This window comes from Nerophis lumbriciformis, linkage group LG26 (assembly GCF_033978685.3).
Source record: "Nerophis lumbriciformis linkage group LG26, RoL_Nlum_v2.1, whole genome shotgun sequence".
In the NCBI taxonomy this organism is placed as follows: domain Eukaryota; kingdom Metazoa; phylum Chordata; class Actinopteri; order Syngnathiformes; family Syngnathidae; genus Nerophis; species Nerophis lumbriciformis.
The window spans coordinates 37,079,192-37,103,584 of NC_084573.2; the positions used below are offsets into that span (position 1 = coordinate 37,079,192).

The 24,393-nt window shown below is 41.1% G+C and overlaps 1 protein-coding gene across 1 annotated transcript in view; it reads left to right on the top strand.

The window, feature by feature from the left end:
• parp1 (poly (ADP-ribose) polymerase 1) overlaps nt 1-24,393 on the top strand; it is a 40,672-nt gene that overhangs the window by 4,768 nt on the left and 11,511 nt on the right. The window contains exons 4-14 of the mRNA XM_061986940.2: nt 4,114-4,328; nt 9,010-9,100; nt 9,193-9,309; nt 9,377-9,553; nt 14,346-14,508; nt 14,582-14,722; nt 14,798-15,037; nt 20,171-20,236; nt 20,322-20,454; nt 20,529-20,724; nt 20,788-20,916. Coding sequence (XP_061842924.1) covers nt 4,114-4,328; nt 9,010-9,100; nt 9,193-9,309; nt 9,377-9,553; nt 14,346-14,508; nt 14,582-14,722; nt 14,798-15,037; nt 20,171-20,236; nt 20,322-20,454; nt 20,529-20,724; nt 20,788-20,916 — 1,668 coding nt within the window. The remainder of the gene's footprint in view (nt 1-4,113; nt 4,329-9,009; nt 9,101-9,192; nt 9,310-9,376; nt 9,554-14,345; nt 14,509-14,581; nt 14,723-14,797; nt 15,038-20,170; nt 20,237-20,321; nt 20,455-20,528; nt 20,725-20,787; nt 20,917-24,393) is intronic.

Sequence of the window (24,393 nt, forward strand, 5' to 3'; positions counted from 1 at the left end):
GAGACTATTCATCCCTGAACGCCATGGAGTTCATGTAGGCTGTTACATTATTATATCAACTATCAGAGACAGCTTCAGGAAACTCTTCATTTAACATAATGTCGTTTTTTTGCCGCTTCTACACAGCTCAATCAACACAGAAAAAGGTAAAGTGAAATAACTTAGTTGTTAACTGTAAGTCAATAATGCCTGTCTTTCTCTCAGACAGACAGGGCTTTGCTGTCCGTTACGCACACACCGCACAGTGAGCTAACATTACGCTAAAAGCTAATTAGCCTTCACCTCAAGGACTGCAAGCGAGCTGAGCTGGCGTTTATTTTTCTAGAACGTCAGCGGGCTCATAGTGATGTTACTAGTAGTTGACTGGGAGGTGTTTATTATAATTTGGGGAGAGTCCGCTGCCTTATGCTTACCTGCTAAACACCTATCTGCTCACCGCAGGAGCACTGACTCCATGCGGTCTGAATACGCACTGCTGATTGGCTGTTACCGCTCTGCGTGTAACCAATCAGATGGTTGTGTGGGTGGGACAATGCTGGGTGCTACAGAGATGTACTGACAGAGACAGAGGCGGAACTAAGCGGAGCAGCTTGTTAAGACTTTAGTTTAGGCCAGGGGTCAGGAACCTTTTTGGCTGAGAGAGCCATAAAAGCCAAATATTTTCAAATGTATTTCCGTGAGAGCCATATAATATTTTTTCAACACTGAATACAACTAAATGCATGCATTTTTAAGTAAGACCAACATTTTTAGAGTATAAAAAGTCTCTTATTCTTTTCAATAACATTGTTGTTCTGAAGCTAACCAATAATAAATAAAATACTTCTTACCATTAATGCGACTTCTTGAACAGGTGGTGTAGAAAAAGGGGTAGATGGATTAAAATGCATGAGAATGTTTTATATTTTGAAAGTTATTTTTTTAACCCTGTGATTACCAGCGGAATTATTCATTACTTATCGCGTTAAGCAATGTCAGCTAAGATTGATCTGAGAGCCAGATGCAGTCATCGAAAGAGCCACATCTGGCTCTAGAGCCATAGGTTCCCTACCCTTGGTTTAGGCTGTGGCTCTTTGTTGTTAAGGCGGCCGCCTTAACAACAAAATGCTGCGGGGAAACCCTGAATTTATCATTCCTAACTGTCATACATGTGTCAAAAGCAGTTAATCACTGTATATTTGAAGTCACAGACTAGTACAACATAAAAAATGGTACATCCTCATGGAGTGTTAGACATTACAGCTTCTCAAACAGGTTTTTAAACCTTCCCACTAGGTAGAGCAACTACACTCTAATTCAGGAGTGTCAAACTTGTTTTCATTGAGGGCCACATTGCAGTTATGGTTGCCCTCAGAGGGCTGCTTTTAACAATAACAATAATAACAATAACTGGGATTTATATAGCGCTTTTCTAAGTACCCAAAGTCGCTTTACATGTAGAACCCATCAATCATTCACACCTGGTGGTGGTAAGCTACTTTCATAGCCACAGCTGCCCTGGGGTAGACTGACGGAAGCGTGGCTGCAATTTGCGCCAACGGCCCCTCCGACCACCACCTATCATTCATCATTCAATTCACCGGTGTGAGTGGCACCGGGGGCAAAGGGTGAAGTGTCCCGCCCAAGGACACAACGGCAGCGATTTTTGGATGGTAAGAGGCGGGGAGCGAACCTGCAACCCTCAGGTTTCTGGCACGGTTGCTCTACCCACTACGCCATGCCGCCCCAATGAGTAATATATGAATATACATGTGTATATATAATTAGAGATGTCCAATAAATGCGTTAAAATGTAATATCGGAAATTATCGGTATCGTTTTTTTTATTATTGGTATGTTTTTTTTTTTGGGGGGTTTTTTTAAATTATTAAATCAACATAAAAAACACAAGATACACTTACAATTAGTGTACCAACCCAAAAAACCTCCCTCCCCGTTTTACACTCATTCACACAAAAGTGTTGTTTCTTTCTGTTATTAATATTGTGGTTCCTACATTATATATCAATATATATCAATACAGTCTGCAAGGGATACAGTCCGTAAGCACACATGATTGTGCGTGCTGCTGGTCCACTAATAGTACTAACCTTTAACACTTAACTTTACTCATTTTCATTAATTACTAGTTTCAATGTAACTGTTTTTATATTGTTTTACTTTCTTTTTTACTCAAGAAAATGTTTTTAATTTATTTATCTTATTTTATTTTATTAATTTTTTTTTTAAGTACCGTATTTTCCGCACCATAAGCCGCCCCGTGTTATAAGCCGCGCCTTCAATGAACGGCATATTTCAAAACTTTGTCCACCTATAAGCCGCCCCGTGTTATAAGCCGCATCTAACTGCGCTAAAGGAATGTCAAAAAAACAGTCAGATAGCTCAGTTAAACTTTAATAATATATTAAAAACCAGCGTTCTAACAACTCTGTTCACTCCCAAAATGTACGGTAATGTGCAAATGTGCAATCACAAACATAGTAAAATTCAAAATAGTGCAGAGCAATAGCAATAACTTAATGTTGCTCGAACGTTAATGTCACAACACACAAAATAAACATAACACTCACTTTCTGAAGTTATTCTTCATTCATAAATCCCTCGAATTCTTCTCCTACGGTGTCCGAATTAAAAAGTTGGGCGAATAGGGGATCCAAAATGGCCGGCTCCGTCTCTTCGAAGTCATCAGAGTCAATGTCGCTGTTGTTTTTCCAGCAGTTCTGTGAATCCTGCCTTCCGGAAAGCTCGGACCACAGTTGAGACCGAAATATCCGCCCAGGCATTTACGATCCACTGGCAGATGTTGGCGTATGTCGTCCGGCGCTGTCTCCCTGTCTTAGTTAATGTGTGTTCGCCTTCGGTCATCCATTGTTCCCACGCCGTTCGCAGTCATGCTTTAAATGCCTTGTTGACACCAATATCGAGCGGTTGGAGTTCTTTGGTTAATCCACCCGGAATGACGGCGAGTGTTGTATTTGTGTGCTTCACTTGTTTTTTGACACCATCTGTGATGTGGGCGCGCATGGAGTCGTATATCAACATGGACGGAGCTGCGTGAAAAAAGCCACCCGGCCTCTTCGCGTAAACTTCCCTTAACCACTCGCTCATCTTTTCTTCATCCATCCATCCCTTCGAGTTAGCTTTTATGATGACGCCGGCTGGAAAGTTCTCTTTTGGCAAGGTCTTCCTTTTGAATATCACCATGGGTGGAAGTTTCTGGCCATTAGCATGGCAAGCTAGAACCACAGTGAAGGATGACTTCTCATTCCCTGTGGTGCGAATATTCACCGTACGTGCTCCCGTTGTATCCACAGTGCGGTTCACAGGAATATCAAAAGTCAGTGGAACCTCGTCCATGTTGATAATGTTCTCTGGCCGGATCTTTTTTTCAGCTATCTTGTTTTTACAATATGCACGGAAAGTAGCCAGCTTTTCTTGAAAGTCTTTAGGCAGTCGCTGTGAAATAGTAGTCCGTGTGCGGATGGAGAGATTGCGTCTTTTCATGAACCGGAAACCTGTCGCTTAGTAGGAGCCATTTTGTGGTCTTTACAGATGTAAACACACAAAGGAAATGAAACGTAATATCCGCGCGCTTCTTCTTCTTCTACCGGGGCGGGTGGTTACTTACAGTAGAAGAAGAAGCGCTTCCTGTTCTATGGGGGCGGGTGCTTACCTTGGCGGTTGCTTGCGTAGAAGAAGAAGCACTTCCTCTTCTACGGGGAAAAAAGATGGCGGCTGTTTACCGTAGTTGCGAGACCGAAACTTTATGAAAATGAATCTTAATATTAATCCATATATAAAGCGCACCGGGTTATAAGCCGCACTGTCAGCTTTTGAGTAAATTTGTGGTTTTTAGGTGCGGCTAATAGTGCGGAAAATACGGTAAGCATTTTATTAATGCATATTATTTCCAGGCTTTTGCGGGTCACATAAAATAATGTGGCAGGCCAGATTTGGCCCCCGGGCCTTGAGTTTGACACCCGTGCTCTAATTGGTCTTTCATCCACTCCACCACGTGAGAAAGTACACATTCTGTCTTGTGGGATACGTTGTGGTGATCTGCGCCTGTGCATTTCTAACTGTAAAAAGTGACGCTGCCGTCCCTGCTCACAGGATCACATCCGCGTATCGAAGAAAACGGTGGACCCAGAGAAGCCCCAGCTGGGCCTGATCGACCGCTGGTACCACACGGCGTGCTTCGTGGGGCGCAGGGAGGAGCTGGACTTCAAGCCCGAGTACAGCGGTGCTCAGCTAAAGGGGTTCAACGTGCTGCGCACGGAAGACATGGAGGAGCTTAAAAAGAGGCTCCCTGCAGTCAAATCAGAAGGGTGAGATGAATATTTTGAATTATGGTAGTTTATATTTGGTTTATTTACAATACATGGTCAACATTTTGCTACCTGGGATTTCTGCCATCGAGGTTATGTTAAAGTGGCTTGTTTGTAGGTTTGCAGTTATCGATTATTTTAGTAATCAAGTAATCTATTGAATGGTTTGTTTGATTTAATCAAGTAATCAAATTAGAAAAAATGTAGCCTCAATGACTTTTTTAGAGAAAATTGTTCAAATAAGCAATGATTTTTCTAATGACCTCATTCTTTATTTTTATAAGTGCACATAACATTGAGGACAATTAAGATAACCACTATGTATTACTTATATTTCATCCATCCATCCATTCATCTTCTTCCGCTTATCCGAGGTCGGGTCGCGGGGGCAGCAGCCTAAGCAGGGAAGCCCAGACTTCCCTCTCCCCAGCCACTTCGTCCAGCTCTTCCTGTGGGACCCCGAGGCGTTCCCAGGCCAGCCGGGAGACATAGTCTTTCCAACGTGTCCTGGGTCTTCCCCGCGGCCTCCTACCGGTCGGACGTGCCCTAAACACCTCCCTAGGGAGGCGTTCGGGTGGCATCCTGACCAGATGCCCGAACCACCTCATCTGGCTCCTCTCGATGTGGAGGAGCAGCGGCTTTACTTTGAGCTCCCCCCGGATGGCAGAGCTTCTCACCCTATCTCTAAGGGAGAGCCCCTCCACCCGGCGGAGGAAACTCATTTCGGCCGCTTGTACCCGTGATCTTGTCCTTTCGGTCATAACCCAAAGCTCATGACCATAGGTGAGGATGGGAACGTAGATCGACCGGTAAATTGAGAGTTTTGCCTTCCGGCTCAGCTCCTTCTTCACCACAACGGATCGATACAGCGTCCGCATTACTGAAGACGCCGCACCGATCCGCCTGTCGACCTCACGATCCACTCTTCCCTCACTCGTGAACAAGACTCCGAGGTACTTGAACTCCTCCACTTGGGGCAAGATCTCCTCCCCAACCCGGAGATGGCACTCCACCCTTTTCCGGGCGAGAACCATGGGGTTATATTTCAAAACATATAAGTTTAATTAAAAAGTAAAAAAAATACAAACCTGTTAAGCCTAAAACCAGGTCTTGTTGAAAAGTTTAAAAACGAAGTCAACAAAATAAAACTGAGCCAAATTAACATGTACATATTTGAAAAGGTATTAACTGTAGGGGTGGTGTTAGATTTTTGGACAAACAACTACCGTAGTTAGCATTACCGTATTTTTCGGACTATAAGTCGCAGTTTTTTTCATAGTTTGGCCGGGGGTGCGACTTATACTCAGGAGCGACTTATGTGTGAAATTATTAACACATTAGCGTAAAATATCAAATAATATTATTGATCTCATTCACGTAAGAGACTAGACGTATAAGATTTCATGGGATTTAGCGATTAGGAGTGACAGATTGTTTGGTAAACATATATCATGTTCTATATGTTATAGTTATTTGAATGACTCTTACCATAATATGTTACGTTAACATACCAGTTGGTTATTTATGCCTCATATAACGTACACTTATTCAGCCTGTTGTTCACTATTCTTTATTTATTTTAAATTGCCTTTCAAATGTCTATTCTTGCTGTTGGCTTTTATCAAATACATTTCCCCCAAAAATGCGACTTATTGTCCAGTGCGACTTATATATGTTTTTTTCCTTCTTTATTATGCATTTTCGGCCGGTGCGACTTATACTCCGGAGTAGGGCTGCAACAACTAATCGATTAAAATCTATTATAGAAATAGTTGCCGATTAATTTAGTCATCGATTCGTTGGATCTATGCTATGCGCAGAGGCAATAAAAAAAATAAAAAAAAAATATATATATATATATATATATATATATATATATATATATATATATATATATTATATATATATATATATTTTTTTTTATAAACCTTTATTTATAAACTGCAACATGTACAAACAGCTGAGAAACAATAATCAAAATAAGTATGGTGCCAGTATCATACCTGCCAACTACTCCGGTTTTCCCGTAATTAGTACGGTTTTCATCAACCTATTCCGGGTTACGGTTGCAGTGATAAAAAATACGGTTTTTCATTAATTAAAAATTTTTTTTTTTTTTAAGTTTTATTCACGAAATCGCGTAACAACAATGACAATCGACACTGCTTCCCGTAACTTCCTGTCGAGCCATTCCGAATGCCATGCGCGAGGCTATTTATAGCACCGCTGCCAAGCACGAGGCACCAGTTGTATGGCGTCACATTAGTGCCAAAAATCCGAGCGCATAAAAACTGTTATCGCGCGCTGATTCTCCACTTCGTGCGCGCGCGCGCGACACCATTTTGCGCGCGCGTGGTGCCTTTCTGCGCGCTCTCTGTGTACTCCTGGCATCTCTCCTCGCGCTGTCATGTTTCTTTTTGGCACTTTGGGGGCGGGTATGCTTATACGGCCCCTCCTGTCTGATTGGTCAGGCGAAAAACGCTGAAAAATGCTCAGAGCCAATCAGAAGTATAGCAGGGCGGGTCATCGTCAATATGTATCAAGATTTACGGAGGAAGAAGTGGATAAAAAAATGTCGCGCGCTGATGAAGGTTATTTCATACCACATAAACACAATACAGGGTACCGTATTTTCCGCACCATAAGGCGCCCTGGGTTAAAAGCCGCGCCTTCAATGAACGGCATATTTCAAAACTTTGTCCACCTATAAGCCGCCCCATGTTGTAAGCCGCATCTAACTGCGCTAAAGGAATGTCAAAAAAACAGTCAGATAGGTCAGTCAAACTTTAATAATATATTAAAAACCAGCGTTCTAACAACTCTGTTCACTCCCAAAATGTACGCAAATGTGCAATCACAAACATACGTATATCAACATGGACAGAGCTGCGTGAAAAAAGCCACCCGGCCTCTTCGCGTAAACTTACCTTAACCACTCGCTCATCTTTTCTTCATCCATCCCTTCGAGTTAGCTTTTATGATGACGCCGGCTGGAAAGGTCTCTTTTGGCAAGGTCTTCCTTTTGAATATCACCATGGGTGGAAGTTTCTGGCCATTAGCATGGCAAGCTAGAACCACAGTGAAGGATGACTTCTCATTCCCTGTGGTGCGAATATTCACCGTACGTGCTCCCGTTGTATCCACAGTGCGTTTCACAGGAATATCAGTTGCTGTGAAAAAGTAATCCGTGTGCGGATGGAGAGATTGCGTCTTTTCATGAACCGGATCCCTGACGCTTAGTAGGAGCCATTTTGTGGTCTTTACAGATGTAAACACACAAAGGAAATGAAACGTACGGTATATCCGCGCGCTTTTTCTTCTTCTACGCGGGCGGGTGGTTGCTTACAGTAGAAGAAGAAGCGCTTCCTGTTCTATGGGGGCGGTTGCTTACCTTGGCGGTTGCTTGCGTAGAAGAAGAAGCGCTTCCTGTTCTACCGGGAAAAAAGATGGCGGCTGTTTACCGAAGTTGCGAGATCGAAACTTTATGAAAATGAATCGTAATATTAATCCATATATAAAGCGCACCGGGTTAAAAGCCGCACTGCCAGCTTTTGAGTAAATTTGTGGTTTTTAGGTGCGGCTAATAGTGTGGAAAATACGGTAATACAAAATGTGACCCAGATAAATAATAAGACAACAAACACCATAATCACATCTTTCAGCCAGAACTGGTCCACCAGCAATAACATCCAACCATAACATTATTTTACATTTTCACTTCTTCTTGAACATTTGTTTTCTAATTTATGGAATTTCTTTTGATTCAGCCATAAAATTAATGAAATAATCTTTGAATTTTGTTTTTAAAATGTTAAAAATAGATTTTAATAATGTATTCTGAAACAGTTTAAAATAATCAGAGAACTGACTAACACTGACCCTACACAACTATGTTGCACAATTAAGTCTCTTTTTTTTTTAAAGCGAAAGAGGTCATTTCAACAGGTACAGCATCCTATGTCATATCTACATGTAATACGATTTGTAACAAGGCAAACCGTTTGTAAATTGGTCGAAAATCGAGCAAGTTATGGTAATTTAAGTAGTACATGTACCATTGACATCAATGTAATGATTGAGGCTAGATGTCCGAGGTAAGATGGCTACAACGTTGCTATGCTGGAGAATCATTGGTCATATGAAAAATGCTCACAGCCAATCAGAAAGGAGGGGCCGTCTAAGCATACCCGCCCCCAAAGTGCCAAAAAGAAACATGACAGCGCGAGGAGAGATGCCAGGAGTACACAGAGAGCGCGCAGAAAGGCGTCGCGCGCGCAAAATGGTGTCGCGCGCGCGCACGAAGTGGAGAATCAGCGCGCGATAACAGTTTTTATGCGCTCTGATTTTTGGCACTAATGTGACGCCATACAGTTGCCAACTTGAATATTAAGTTCTTGGTGGAAAAAAGTTTGAGAACCACTGCTGTAGCTATTGAAATATTCCATTTATATTGAATTATTCCTACTTTGTGGAAATTAATTCATCGCAATCATTTCCACAAGCAATTAACAGCGATAAAGAGGCGGGGGATTACTGTACCGGTTGCCTTTAAATTTGGGGAGAGTCTTCTCTTCTATCTCCTTATTTTGAAAATGACTAAATGGTCCAGATCTGGACGAAACCTTATCTCCTTTAGCCTTTGTGGATTTTGGCTAAACGTTTTCACTCTCTTCCCTTTCAGAAAGCGCACATGCGAAGAAGTGGATGGAGTCTCAAAGAAACAGAAGAAGGCAGATGAGGAGGAGGAAAAAAAGTTGGAAGAGCAATTGAAGGTTACTTGGGTTTCAATTGGAGACAGTGCCGTATGTGTCCAACACACCTTTGTGGTTTTCTCCTTCTGATTGTACTTTTTCTCTATCTACAGAACCAAAGCAAGCTGATATGGGGAATTAAAGACAAGCTAAGGAAGTTTTGTTCAACCAATGACATGGAGGAGCTTCTAATTGCCAATACGCAAGAGCCTCCCTCAGGAGAAGCCAACGTAAGTGGACCTTAACGTAATCGTACCATTTTAAGTCAATCTTTTGTTAAACATTTATGATTGACAGGTGGTGGACATGTTGGCCGACGGCATGGCTTTTGGTGCTCTGGAGGCCTGCAAGCAGTGCTTCGGCCAGCTGGTGTTTAAGGGGGATGCTTATTACTGCAAGGGGGACATCTCGGCTTGGACCAAATGCGTATACAAAACAACAAAGCCCGCGCGCAGTGACTGGGTCATGCCCAAGGTAGGTCCTTTTATAGAGGTTATTCTCAACTGGTGGGGCGCAGGCTCTTTTTCAGTAGATCGCTGGCATTTTGTTGCCCTAACAAGATTTTGTTCGTGGTCCCATTTTGGTTTTTAATATTATCAGGGTTTGATTTTATAAATTGGTAACCCTCTAAGGCAGTGTTTTTCAACCACTGTGCCGTGGCACACTAGTGTGCCGTGAGATAGAGTCTGGTGTGCCGTGGAAGATTATCTAATTTCACCTACCGTATTTTCCGCACCATAAGGCGCCCTGGGTTATAAGCCGCGCCTTCAATGAACGGCATATTTCAAAACTTTGTCCACCTATAAGACGCCCCGTGTTATAAGCCGCATCTAACTGCGCTAAAGGAATGTCAAAAAAACAGTCAGATAGGTCAGTCAAACTTTAATAATATATTAAAAACCAGCGTGATGTGGGCGCGCACGGAGTCGTATATCAACATGGACGGAGCTGCGTGAAAAAAGCCACCCGGCCTCTTCGCGTAAACTTACCTTAACCACTCGCTCATCTTTTCTTCATCCATCCCTTCGAGTTAGCTTTTATGATGACGCCGGCTGGAAAGGTCTCTTTTGGCAAGGTCTTCTTTTTGAATATCACCATGGGTGGAAGTTTCTGGCCATTAGCATGGCAAGCTAGAACCACAGTGAAGGATGACTTCTCATTCCCTGTGGTGCGAATATTCACCGTACGTGCTCCCGTTGTATCCACAGTGCGGTTCACAGGAATATCAAAAGTCAGTGGAACCTCGTCCATGTTGATAATGTTCTCTGGCCGGATCTTTTTTTCAGCTATCTTGTTTTTACAATATGCACGGAAAGTAGCCAGCTTTTCTTGAAAGTCTTTAGGCAGTTGCTGTGAAATAGTAGTCCGTGTGCGGATGGAGAGATTGCGTCTTTTCATGAACCGGATCCCTGTCGCTTAGTAGGAGCCATTTTGTGGTCTTTACAGATGTAAACACACAAAGGAAATGAAACGTAATATCCGCGCGCTCCTTCTTCTTCTACGCGGGCGGGTGGTTGCTTACAGTAGAAGAAGAAGCGCTTCCTGTTCTATGGGGGCGGGTGCTTACCTTGGCGGTTGCTTGCGTAGAAGAAGAAGCACTTCCTCTTCTACGGGGAAAAAAGATGGCGGCTGTTTACCGTAGTTGCGAGACCAAAACTTTATGAAAATGAATCTTAATATTAATCCATATATAAAGCGCACCGGGTTATAAGGCGCACTGTCAGCTTTTGAGAAAATTTGTGGTTTTTAGGTGCGCCTTATAGTGCGGAAAATACGGTATTGGGGTTAAAATATTTTTTGCAAACCAGTAATTATAGTCTGCAAATTATGTGTTGTTGTTGTTGAGTGTCAATGCTGTCTAGAGCTCGGCAGAGTAACCGTGTAATACTCTTCCATATCAGTAGGTGGCAGCCGGTAGCTACGGTAATTGCTTTGTAGATGTCGAAAACAGCGGGAGGCAGGGTGCAGGTAAAATGGTGTCTAATGCTTAAACCAAAAATAAACAAAAGGTGAGTGCCCCTAAGAAAAGGCATTGAAGCTTAGGGAAGGCTATGCAGAACGAGACTAAAACTGAACTGGCTACAAAGTAAACAAAAACAGAATGCTGGACTACAGCAAACACTTACTGTGGAGCAAAGACAGCGTCCACAATGTACATCCGAACGTGACATGACAATCAACAATGTCCCCACAAAGAAGGATAAAAACAACTGACATATTCTTGATTGCTAAAACAAAGTAGATGCGGGAAATATCGCTCAAAGGAAGACATGAAACTGCTACAGGAAAATACCAAAAAAAGAGAAAAAGCCACCAAAGTAGGAGCGCAAGACAAGAACTAAAACACTACACACAGGAAAACAGCAAAAAACTCAAAATAAGTCAGGTCGTGATGTGACAGGTGGTGACAGTACACCTACTTTGAGACAAGAGCTATAGTGACGCATGCTTGGTTATGCTTTAAAGTCATATCCAACAATTGCGACAACGACCTTTTACTGTCAACTGAGTTTCGTTTTTTAATGATTTCTGCTGGTGGTGTGCCTCCGCATTTTTTCAATGAAAAAAATGTGCCGTGGCTCAAAAAAGGTTGAAAAACACTGTTCTAAGGCTTATAATGTCTATAGTTATTGAACATTTAAATAGCGCACACCTAAACTAACCTTTCTGACAGACCTGGGCTATATGGCATAAAAATCTAATCTTTGATTTACGTTTTTTTCCAATTTTTGTTCCTCCCTACTTCTTTAAGAATATATACAAGTGACAGATAATTCAAAACAGGATTTTTATTTTATTTGATCAAAACTAGTAGTTTGAAAGGAGACAAACAATGCCACAATTTACATGGATACATGACATTGCATACACTGTATCTTACTCTTAGCAACATTTTCATAAAGTTGTTCTTTTAAGAACAAATATAAATTGCAGATAAATAAACTCCAGTTTTGTTTGTGAATGACTGAGTGTTTCAAGGAAGCTGCTCTTATACCCAATCATGGCACCCACCTGTTCCCAATTAGCCTGCTCACCTGTGGGATGTTCCAAATAAGTCTTTCAAATATAACTTTCTCAGTCTTATTTGCTACTTGTGCCAGCTTTTTTGAAACATGTTGCAGGCAGTTTACCAGTTTGAACATTAACTATCTTGTCTTTGCAGTCTATTCAATTGAATATAGGTTGAAAAGGATTTGCAAATCATTGTATTCCGTTTTTATTTACCATTTACACAACGTGCCAACTTCACTGGTGTGAAAAGACCTGTGGTTGAGGATTTTCATTCATTAAGAAAACAATTAAGGGTATGGCAAGCAGAAAAATATCTGTTTATTTAAACCAGGGGTGCTCATTACGTCGATCGCGAGCTACCGGTCGATCTCGGAGGGTGTGTCAGTCGATCACCAGCCAGGCATTAAAAAAATAGTCCTAAAAATGAGCGATCATAAATCTTCACTATGACGTCACTTTCGTCACTTGATTGACATTCACGGCACCCGAGGGTCTTCTGAGATGACGCTGGCTGCTGCCAGCTCATTAAAATTACCGACCGGAAGGCGAGAAACACTTTATTTCAACAGACTCTGGCGCCGTACCTGTCGTCAAAACTCCAAAGACCGACTGCACAGTTGCACAGTTGCGCTACCAAAATAAGAGTCTCAGAAAGCTAGCACACACAAGCTAGCAAGCTACGGAGTTTGCCGACAATGTATTTCTTGTAAAGTGCATACAAAGGAGTACGGAAGCTGGACAAATAAGATGCCAAAAAGCAACCACTTTCATGTGGTATTGGACAGAAAGGAGGACTTTTTTTCTCCTCCATTCGAAAATGCGGACATTATCATCACCACTGTCTGATTCCTATCAATGCAAGTCATCAGAATCAGGTAATACACCAACTTATATTCTTGTCTTCATGAAAGAAAGGAATCTATATGTGTTAAACATGCTTGTATTATCTTTAAACACCTTTAACTTATTAACTATATGTGTTAAACCTGCTTGCAATATCTTTAAACACCTTTTAAGTTGTTAACAATATTAACAATATGTATTAAACATTCTTGTATTATCATTAAACACCTTTAATTTTTTAACAATATTAACTATGTGTTAAACATGCTTGTATTATCATTAAACACCTTTAACTTGTTAACAATATTAACTATATGTATTAAACATGCTTGTATTATCATTAAACACCTTTAATTTTTTAACAATATTAACTATATGTGTTAAACATGCTTGCATTATCTTTAAACACATTTTACTTGTTAACAATATTAACTATATGTATTAAACATACTTGTATTATCATTAAACACCTTTAATTTTTTAACAATATTAACTATATGTGTTAAACATACTTGTATTATCATTAAACACCTTTAATTTTTTAACAATATTAACTATATGTGTTAAACATGCTTGTATTATCATTAAACACCTTTAACTTGTTAACAATATTAACTATATGTATTAAACATGCTTGGATTATCATTAAACACCTTTAATTTATTAACAATATTAACTATATGTGTTAAACATGCTTGCATTATCTTTAAACACATTTTACTTGTTAACAATATTAACTATATGTATTAAACATACTTGTATTATCATTAAACACCTTTAATTTATTAACAATATTAACTATATGTATTAAACATACTTGTATTATCATTAAACACCTTTAATTTTTTAACAATATTAACTATATGTGTTAAACATGCTTGCATTATCATTAAACACCTTTAACTTGTTAACAATATTAACTATATGTATTAAACATTCTTGTATTATCATTAAACACCTTTATTTTTTTAACAATATTAACTATGTGTTAAACATGCTTGTATTATCATTAAACACCTTTAACTTGTTAACAAAAACATATATTTCATAAATAAGTAAATATAAATGATATATATGAATGAGGTAGATCCCCACGACTTGATCAATTGAAAAGTAGCTCGCCTGCAGAAAAAGTGTGAGCACCCCTGATTTAAACTATTTCCCCTAAAATATACATTGAGGCTATGAAGTCTGTTTTAACCCGTGACTAAAACAAACTAATCCTTGGATTACTAAAATGAATGGATAGCGGCAGCCCTGTATATGATTTTACTGGCATATATTTCCCTAAATCTTTGATCAAATTACAATGTTAATCTATCAGTTGTTTTTTTCATTTTTCTTCCGCTACCAACCATTGGAGGGCAGCTTAAAAAAATACTTATCTGCGTTTTTTTGTATTTGTTTTCAGGAATTTCATGAAGTCCCCTTCCTAAAAAAGTTCAAGTTTAAGCGACAGAACAGGCTTTACCCAAAAGAAACCCCCTCTCAAACGGTGCCTGCAGTCAAAGCCGAACCTCTGGCGAGTGTCTCCAGCGCCCCCTCTAAGCCACTCCCAGAGGGTGGATCCTCAGGTGAGTGGCAAGTGCGCCTCTTGTGCAATTATGAAGAAGCCGTCAAAGTAAAATGTGTACATGTTTACTGTAGAAAAACCTCTCACTGGTATGAAACTGTTGACTGTGGGCAAACTGACCAAGAACAAGGACGACATAAAAACCGCCGTGGAAGAAATGGGCGGCAAAATTAGCGCTTCAGTCTCAAAGGCCACACTCTGCATCAGCACTAAGAGTCAGTAACCTTCCAACAAACGGACTTTCAGCAAATTGTCCATCTTTTGAAATTACATTTTGTTCCCGTCCACAGAGGAAGTAGAGAAGATGGGCAAAAAAATGGAGGAAGTGAAGGACGCCGGGGTGCGCGTTGTGTCTGAAGAATTCCTCACGGACATCAAGTCGTCGGGCAAGGCTGTGCAGGAGCTGGTCTCTTTGCACGTCATCTCGCCATGGGGAGCGGAGGTCAAAGTGGAGGCGCCGGCCCCACCTGCGGCCTCCAAGTCTAAAGCCATGGCTTCCAAGAGCACCGGTAGAGTAAAGGAGGAAGGAGGTAAACACTCAAGAAGTTTAAATAAAGTTTTACTGCAATTTACGAGTGCCCCAACTTGCGAGCATTATAAGTTGCTAGCTGTCTTTAAGCTCTTTGTTATACAAAACCCAAAACCAGTAAAGTTGGCACATTGTGTAATTTGTAAATAAAAACAAATCCTTTTCAATTTACATTCAGTTGAATAGACTGCAAAGACAAGATATTTAATGTAAGGCTGCAGCTAACGATTATTTTTCTATCGATTAATCTATAGATTTTTTTTTCTTTTTCTTTTTTCGATTAATCGGTTAATCTATAGATTATTTTTTCGATTAATCTACAGATTATTTTTCCTTTTACCGATTATTTTTTTTATTTAAAATGAAGATGAACTAATAAATGTAGGCCAGTTTTATCAAAAGGCATGGCTTTTATTTACAAAAAAAAAAAGTATGGCCACTCAGTCAACATTGACAACAACATGACAAAATATTCTGTAACAATGTAAACATTTAAACCTTTTAACATTTAACAAAATTAAAAGTAGCTGATTTGCTTTTTAATGTGCAAATTATAAAATAAACATACGGTGCAAATGTTAATATTCTGCAATAGTATAAGCATTTCAAAAGTAAAAGTATTGCTTATTTTGCTTTAAAATGTGCAAAAATAAAGATAAGCATCCAATAAAAAAAAAGTGCGTATTTCCTTGAATTGGCGCCGGGTATATACCGTATTTTCCGCACCATAAGGCGCCCTGGGTTAAAAGCCGCGCCTTCAATGAACGGCATATTTCAAAACTTTGTCCACCTATAAGCCGCCCCGTGTTATAAGCCGCATCTAACTGCGCTAAAGGAATGTCAAAAAAACAGTCAGATAGGTCAGTCAAACTTTAATAATATATTAAAAACCAGCGTTCTAACAACTCTGTTCACTCCCAAAATGTACGCAAATGTGCAATCACAAACATACGTATATCAACATGGACAGAGCTGCGTGAAAAAAGCCACCCGGCCTCTTCGCGTAAACTTAAACTTACCTTAACCACTCGCTCATCTTTTCTTCATCCATCCCTTCGAGTTAGCTTTTATGATGACGCCGGCTGGAAAGGTCTCTTTTGGCAAGGTCTTCCTTTTGAATATCACCATGGGTGGAAGTTTCTGGCCATTAGCTTGGCAAGCTAGAACCACAGTGAAGGATGACTTCTCATTCCCTGTGGTGCGAATATTCACCGTACGTGCTCCTGTTGTATCCACAGTGCGGTTCACAGGAATATCAGTTGCTGTGAAATAGTAATCCGTGTGCGGATGGAGAGATTGCGTCTTTTCATGAACCGGATCCCTGTCGTTTAGTAGGAGCCATTTTGTGGTCTTTACAGATGTAAACACACAAAGGAAATGATAATATCCGCGCGCTTTTTCTTCTTCTACGCGGGCGGGTGGTTGCTTACAGTAGAAGAAGAAGCGCTTCCTGTTCTATGGGGGCGGGTGCTTACCTTGGCGGTTGCTTGCGTAGAAGAAGAAGCGCTTCCTGTTCTACCGGGAAAAAAGATGGCGGCTGTTTACCGAAGTTGCGAGACCGAAACTTTATGAAAATGAATCTTAATATTTATCCATATATAAAGCGCACCGGGTTAAAAGCCGCACTGTCAGCTTTTGAGTAAATTTGTGGTTTTTAGGTGCGGCTAATAGTGCGGAAAATACGGTAGTATTCGCATGCCTCGAATAACTGCCGGGTCAAACTCGTTTCGCAAAATAATTAGCGCATGCTTGGCTTTACCGCCAGCTCAGGATTAACGCCGGATCAAACTCGTTTCGCAAAATATTAATTTTATTAGCGCATGTCTGGAATTTTCGCCGGGTCAAACTCGTCACGTCACGAGTGACACTTCACCTGTCATCATTTTCAAAATGGAGGAGGCTGATTTCAATAATTTGAAATCGCATAAAGGGAAGAAGATTAAGAGCTATTCAGTAGGATTTAAGGTCCAAGCTATTGAATATGCTAAAAAGAACAGTAAGCAGCTATTTTTTATTAATATACCGTAGCTGCGTGTGTCAAATATGAGTCATTAAATGACTCCCGCCTCCTGGTGGTAGAGGGCGCTAGTGATCCGTCTTGCGACTACCGGTACTGCAGAAGACCGGTGCTGCAGAAGAAGACAGCAAGCAACAAGAGTGAGCACTTTTAACATGGAGGATTACATATCTAAAATAAAACACTTTTCTAAACTGGACTTTCAATGGAAGCAGGAGGTAATACTTAAAGGAATATCTCCATCGAGACAGAGAGACTTTTAAAACTGAAGAAAGATAAGGAAGACTTCTACAAACAAGTTATCGATGCTTTTGATCAGAAGCAGCTGCGCATGGACTCATAAGTAAAGGTAAGACCATAATAACGTTTTTTTTTTAATTAAATGTGCTTTTCATGATGGTATCCTTACATCACTCAAATTTATAAGCGCAGGCCTAAATTTACCCCACGCCTTTTGGTAAGCGCAGGAGTGAGAAGAGGTTTTAAATTAATTAATTAGCGCCCTGGCGGCTATTTAAGGAAATACAGTATGCGTCGTTTCAGCCTTAATTTAATGTTCGAACTGAGAAACTTTATTTTTTTTTTTGCAAATAATCCTTAACTTAGAATTTAATGGCAGCAACACATTGCAAAAAAGTTAGCACATGGGCATTTTTACCACTGTGTTACATGGCCTTTCCTTTTAACAACGCTCTGGGAACTGAGGAGACCAATTTTCGAAGTGGAATTCTTTCCCATTCTTGCTTGATGTACAGCTTAAGTTGTTCAACAGTCCGAGGTCTCCGTTGTGGTATTTTAGGCTTCATAATGCGCCACACATTTTCAATGGGAGACAGGTCTGGACTACAGGCAGGCCAGTCTGGTACCCGCACTCTTTTACTATGAAGCCACACTGTTGTAACACGTGACTTGGCATTGTCTTGCTGAAATAAGCATATGTTGCTTGGATGGCAACATATGTTGTTCCAAAACCTGTATGTACCTTTCAGCATTAATGGTGCCTTCACAGATGTGTAAGTTACCCATGTCTTGGGCACTAATACACCCCCATACCAACACACATGCTGTTTTTTTCAACTTTGCGCCTATAACAATCCTGAGGTTTTTTTTCCTCTTTGATCTGGAGGACACGACGCCCACAGTTTCCAAAAACAATTTGAAATGTGGACTCGTCGAACACTTTTCCACTTTGCATCAGTCCATCTTAGATGAGCTTGAGCCCAGCAAAGCCAGCAGCGTTTCTGGGTGTTGTTGATAAATGGCTTTTGCTTTGTATAGAATAGTTTTACCTTGCACTTACAGATGTAGCAACAAACTAGTTACTGACAGTGGTTTTCTGATGTGTTCCTGAGCCCATGTGGTGATATCCTTTACACACTGATGTCGCTTTTTGATGCAGTACCGCCTGAGGGATCGTAGGTCCGTAATATCATCGCTTACGAGCAGTGATTTCGACAGATTCTCTGAACTTTTTGATGATATTACGGACCGTAGATGGTGAAATCCCTAAATTCCTTGCAATAGCTCGTTGAGAAATGTTGTTCTTAAAAACAGTAGTGACCCTCGCCCCATCCTTGTTTGTGAATGACTGAGCATTTCATGGAAGCTGCTTTCATACCCAATCATGGCACCCACCTGTTCCCAATTAGCCTGTTCATCTGTGGGATGTTCCAAATAAGTGTTTCATGAGCATTCCTCAACTTTTTCAGTCTTTTTTGCCACTTGTGCCAGCTTTTTTGAAACATGTTGCAGGCATTAAATTCCAAATGAGCTAATATTTGCAAAAAATTTAAAATTTCCCAGTTGGAAAGTTAAGTATCTTTTCTTTGCAGTCCATTAAATTGAATATACCGTATTTTCCGCACCATAAGCCGCCCCGGGTTATAAGCCGCATCTAACTGCGCTAAAGGAATGTCAAAAAAACAGTCAGATAGGTCAGTCAAACTTTAATAATATATTAAAAACCAGCGTGATGTGGGCGCGCATGGAGTCGTATATCAACATGGACGGAGCTGCGTGAAAAAAGCCACCCGGCCTCTTCGCGTAAACTTACCTTAACCACTCGCTCATCTTTTCTTCATCCATCCATCCCTTCGAGTTAGCTTTTATGATGACGCCGGCTGGAAAGGTCTCTTTTGGCAAGGTCTTCCTTTTGAATATCACCATGGGTGGAAGTTTCTGGCCATTAGCATGGCAAGCTAGAACCACAGTGAAGGATGACTTCTCATTCCCTGTGGTGCGAATATTCACCGTACGTGCTCCCGTTGTATCCACAGTGCGGTTCACAGGAATATCAAAAGTCAGTGGAACCTCGTCCATGTTGATAATGTTCTCTGGCCGGATCTTTTTTTCAGCTATCTTGTTTTTACAATATGCACGGAAAGTAGCCAGCTTTTCTTGAAAGTCTTTAGGCAGTTGCTGTGAAATAGTAGTCCGTGTGCGGATGGAGAGATTGCGTCTTTTCATGAACCGGAAACCTGTCGCTTAGTAGGAGCCATTTTGTGGTCTTTACAGATGTAAACACACAAAGGAAATGAAACGTAATATCCGCGCGCTTCTTTTCTTCTTCTATGGGGGCGGGTGGTTGCTTACAGTAGAAGAAGAAGCGCTTCCTGTTCTATGGGGGCGGGTGCTTACCTTGGCGGTTGCTTGCGTAGAAGAAGAAGCACTTCCTCTCCTACGGGGAAAAAAGATGGCGGCTGTTTACCGTAGTTGCGAGACCGAAACTTTATGAAAATGAATCTTAATATTAATCCATATATAAAGCGCACCGGGTTATAAGCCGCACTGTCAGCTTTTGAGTAAATTTGTGGTTTTTAGGTGCGGCTAATAGTGCGGAAAATACGGTATATATTTCCGAATTGGTTTAACTGCCACCCGCCTGAATCTATTTAAAATCTAATTTTTTTAAATTTCAACCGCCCGACCCGACCCGCGGATAAAATCTAATTTTTTTTATTTCAACCGCCCGACCCGCGGATGATCCGCGGACTCCGCGGTTGTGTCCGCAAACCGCGCATCTCTAATATACAGTAGCACTAAGTATTGAAGGATGCCTGGTGTGATACATTGTAGTGGTCTGTAGTGTTGTATTAAAATGCATGGTCACTCTTGCAGGTGGTAGCAAAGCCAAGAAGCTGAAACTGACAGTCAAAGGTGGTGCTGCTGTGGATCCAGACTCAGGTATTCACATTGAGCGGTTAGCTGAAATAGCACAGTGATTTATCTCCTCGCTGAACTTGACTTATTGAGCACATGGATTGGTTAGGTCTGGAGAACAGCGCTCACGTGCTGGAACAGAATGGGAAAATGTACAGCGCCACACTGGGTCTCGTGGACATCGTCCGGGGAACCAACTCTTACTACAAACTGCAGCTGCTTGAAGACGACGTACAGAACAGGTGCGTTGGTTTCCTTGCAAGCCATGGCGTAGTCAATGCAACGAATGGCTTCCACATTTATCATGGATGTGCAGGTACTGGGTGTTCCGCTCCTGGGGCAGAGTGGGCACCACCATCGGCGGCAACAAGCTGGATAAATTTGCAGACAAGCACTCTGCCCAGAGCAACTTCCAGTCCGTATACAGAGAAAAGACCGGCAACGAATGGGGCTGCACTGACTTCACCAAATGCCCTAATAAGTTCTACCCGCTGGAGATTGACTATGGACAGGTATGGACACATTGGAAGCTGATATCTTTGCATGGTGTGACTGGACTCGCTCTTTCTGAGCAGGACGAAGAAGCTGTGAAGAGGCTGACGGCCACCGCTGGCACCAAGTCCAAACTGGACAAACCTCTCCAGGATCTCATCAAAATGATCTTTGATGTGGAGAGCATGAAGAAGGCCATGGTTGAGTTTGAGGTACTTGCACATTTAGGGCTTCACTTTATGGACTGCAGTCTTATAGGGTTGTCAAAAGTATTGATACTTCGATACCAAGTCAATAACATGTAAAGTCAAAAAGCCAAACTAACTTTTCTTACATATTGGCAACTATTTTTGCATACCTGCCAACTACTCCGGTTTTCCCGTAATTAGTACGGTTTTCATCAACCTATTCCGGGTTACGGTTGCAGTGATAAAAAATACGGTTTTTCATTACCGTATTTTCCGCACCATAAGCCGCCCTGGGTTATAAGCCGCGCCTTCAATGAACGGCATATTTCAAAACTTTGTCCACCTATAAGCCGCCCCGTGTTGTAAGCCGCATCTAACTGCGCTAAAGGAATGTCAAAAAAACAGTCAAATAGGTCAGTCAAACTTTAATAATATATTAAAACCAGCGTGATGTGGGCGCGCATGGAATCGTATATCAACATGGACGGAGCTGCTTGAAGAAAGCCACCCGGCCTCTTCGCGTAAACTTAAACTTACCTTAACCACTCGCTCATCTTTTCTTCATCCATCCCTTCGAGTTAGCTTTTATGATGACGCCGGCTGGAAAGGTCTCTTTTGGCAAGGTCTTCCTTTTGAATATCACCATGGGTGGAAGTTTCTGGCCATTAGCATGGCAAGCTAGAACCACAGTGAAGGATGACTTCTCATTCCCTGTGGTGCGAATATTCACCGTACGTGCTCCCGTTGTATCCACAGTGCGGTTCACAGGAATATCAGTTGCTGTGAAATAGTAATCTGTGTGCGGATGGAGAGATTGCGTCTTTTCATGAACCGGATCCTTGTCGCTTAGTAGGAGCCATTTTGTGGTCTTTACAGATGTAAACACACAAAGGAAATGAAACGTACGGTAATATCCGCGCGCTTTTTCTTCTTCTACGCGGGCGGGTGGTTGCTTACAGTAGAAGAAGAAGCGCTTCCTGTTCTATGGGGGCGGGTGCTTACCTTGGCGGTTGCTTGCGTAGAAGAAGAAGCGCTTCCTGTTCTACCGGGAAAAAAGATGGCGGCTGTTTACCGTAGTTGCGAGATCGAAACTTTATGAAAATGAATCGTAATATTAATCCATATATAAAGCGCACCGGGTTATAAGGCGCACTGTCAGCTTTTGAGAAAATTTGTGGTTTTTAGGTGCGCCTTATAGTGCGGAAAATACGGTAAGTCACATTTTTGGGGGAATGTATTTGATAAAAGCCAACAGCAAGAATAGACATTTGAAAGGCAATTTAAAATAAATAAAGAATAGTGAACAACAGGCTGAATAAGTGTACGTTATATGAGGCATAAATAAGCAACTGGTATGTTAACGTAACATATTATGGTAAGGGTCATTCAAATAACTATAACATATAGAACATGCTATACGTTTACCAAACAATCTGTCACTCCTAATCGCTAAATCCCATGAAATCTTATACGTCTAGTCTCTTACATGAATGAGATAAATAATATTATTTGATATTTTACGGTAATGTGTTAATAATTTCACACATAAGTCGCTCCTTAGTATAAGTCGCACCCCCGGCCAAACTGAAAAAAACTGCGACTTATAGTCCGAAAAATACGGTAATATGAGTGTATAAAATAGCGATTATGAAAAAAATAGCAAAGGAAACCAAACAAATGCAGTTTAAAAATACATACAGAAAGCACATTTGAAGTAAAATGTGGTGTATTACTAAATGTAAAAGATTTGAAAAGTCATAAGTTTAAGTACAGATAACCCTTGGCAGCTGCTACTGCAATTAGAATTTTGTACAAAAAGATGTTGAAGCACAGTGATTTTAAATACTTGACAGTTCAAATTAATGAATTTAAAAGTGCATGGGTTCTGTTAGTTATATTTATTGTGGTATTGCATAGGCCAGGGGTCGGCAACCTTTACCACTCAAAGAGCCATTTTGACCCGTTTCACAAATTAAAGAAAACAATGGGGGCCACAAAACTCTTTTGAAATTTAACTGCATGTAAAGTTTTTTTTGGCTTTGTGCTATGTATAAACAAACTATTATGGGTTACATTTATGAAATCAATGAACGACTGCAGAGAAAATGAAATAAAATTTCTGCATGCAACAAAACGTTTTTAACTTCGAAAAAGACGTCGGGTTGAAGGTTTAGTAAAATACTTAATGTCTATTTAAGTCCTCCTTGTCGTAATGAAAAAACAAAACGCCAAACTTAAATTATCCACTGAATAATAAAATGTCTATTTCACTGAACAATTAAAAAATTTGAATATATGCAAAATTATAGGATATTTAAATATTTATCATACCGTATTTTCCGCACCATAAGGCGCCCTGGGTTATAAGCCGCGCCTTCAATGAACGGCATATTTCAAAACTTTGTCCACCTATAAGCCGCCCCGTGTTGTAAGCCGCATCTAACTGCGCTAAAGGAATGTCAAAAAAACAGTCAGATAGGTCAGTCAAACTTTAATAATATATTAAAAACCAGCGTTCTAACAACTCTGTTCACTCCCAAAATGTACGCAAATGTGCAATCACAAACATACGTATATCAACATGGACAGAGCTGCGTGAAAAAAGCCACCCGGCCTCTTCGCGTAAACTTAAACTTACCTTAACCACTCGCTCATCTTTTCTTCATCCATCCCTTCGAGTTAGCTTTTATGATGACGCCGGCTGGAAAGGTCTCTTTTGGCAAGGTCTTCCTTTTGAATATCACCATGGGTGGAAGTTTATGGCCATTTGCATGGCAAGCTAGAACCACAGTGAAGGATGACTTCTCATTCCCTGTGGTGCGAATATTCACCGTACGTGCTCCCGTTGTATCCACAGTGCGGTTCACAGGAATATCAGTTGCTGTGAAATAGTAATCCGTGTGCGGATGGAGAGATTGCGTCTTTTCATGAACCGGATACCTGTCGCTTAGTAGGAGCCATTTTGTGGTCTTTACAGATGTAAACACACAAAGGAAATGAAACGTACGGTGATATCCGCGCGCTTTTTCTTCTTCTACGCGGGCGGGTGGTTGCTTACAGTAGAAGAAGAAGCGCTTCCTGTTCTATGGGGGCGGGTGCTTACCTTGGCGGTTGCTTGCGTAGAAGAAGAAGCGCTTCCTGTTCTACCGGGAAAAAAGATGGCGGCTGTTTACCGAAGTTGCGAGACCGAAACTTTATGAAAATTTATCTTAATATTTATCCATATATAAAGCGCACCGGGTTATAAGGCGCACTGTCAGCTTTTGAGAAAATTTGTGGTTTTTAGGTGCGCCTTATAGTGCGGAAAATACGGTACTTGGTCAATGTGATTTCTGCTCTGGAACCGCAGCGCACACCGTCTCCTGTATGATGTCACCTTTATCTTCACACAGGATTGTAAACTCTCATCTGTGAGGCGTGTGCGATGTTGGTGGGCGGGGTTGTGAGGGGCGGGGTTTGGTGGTAGCGGGGAGGGGGGTGTATTGTAGCCCGGAAGAGTTT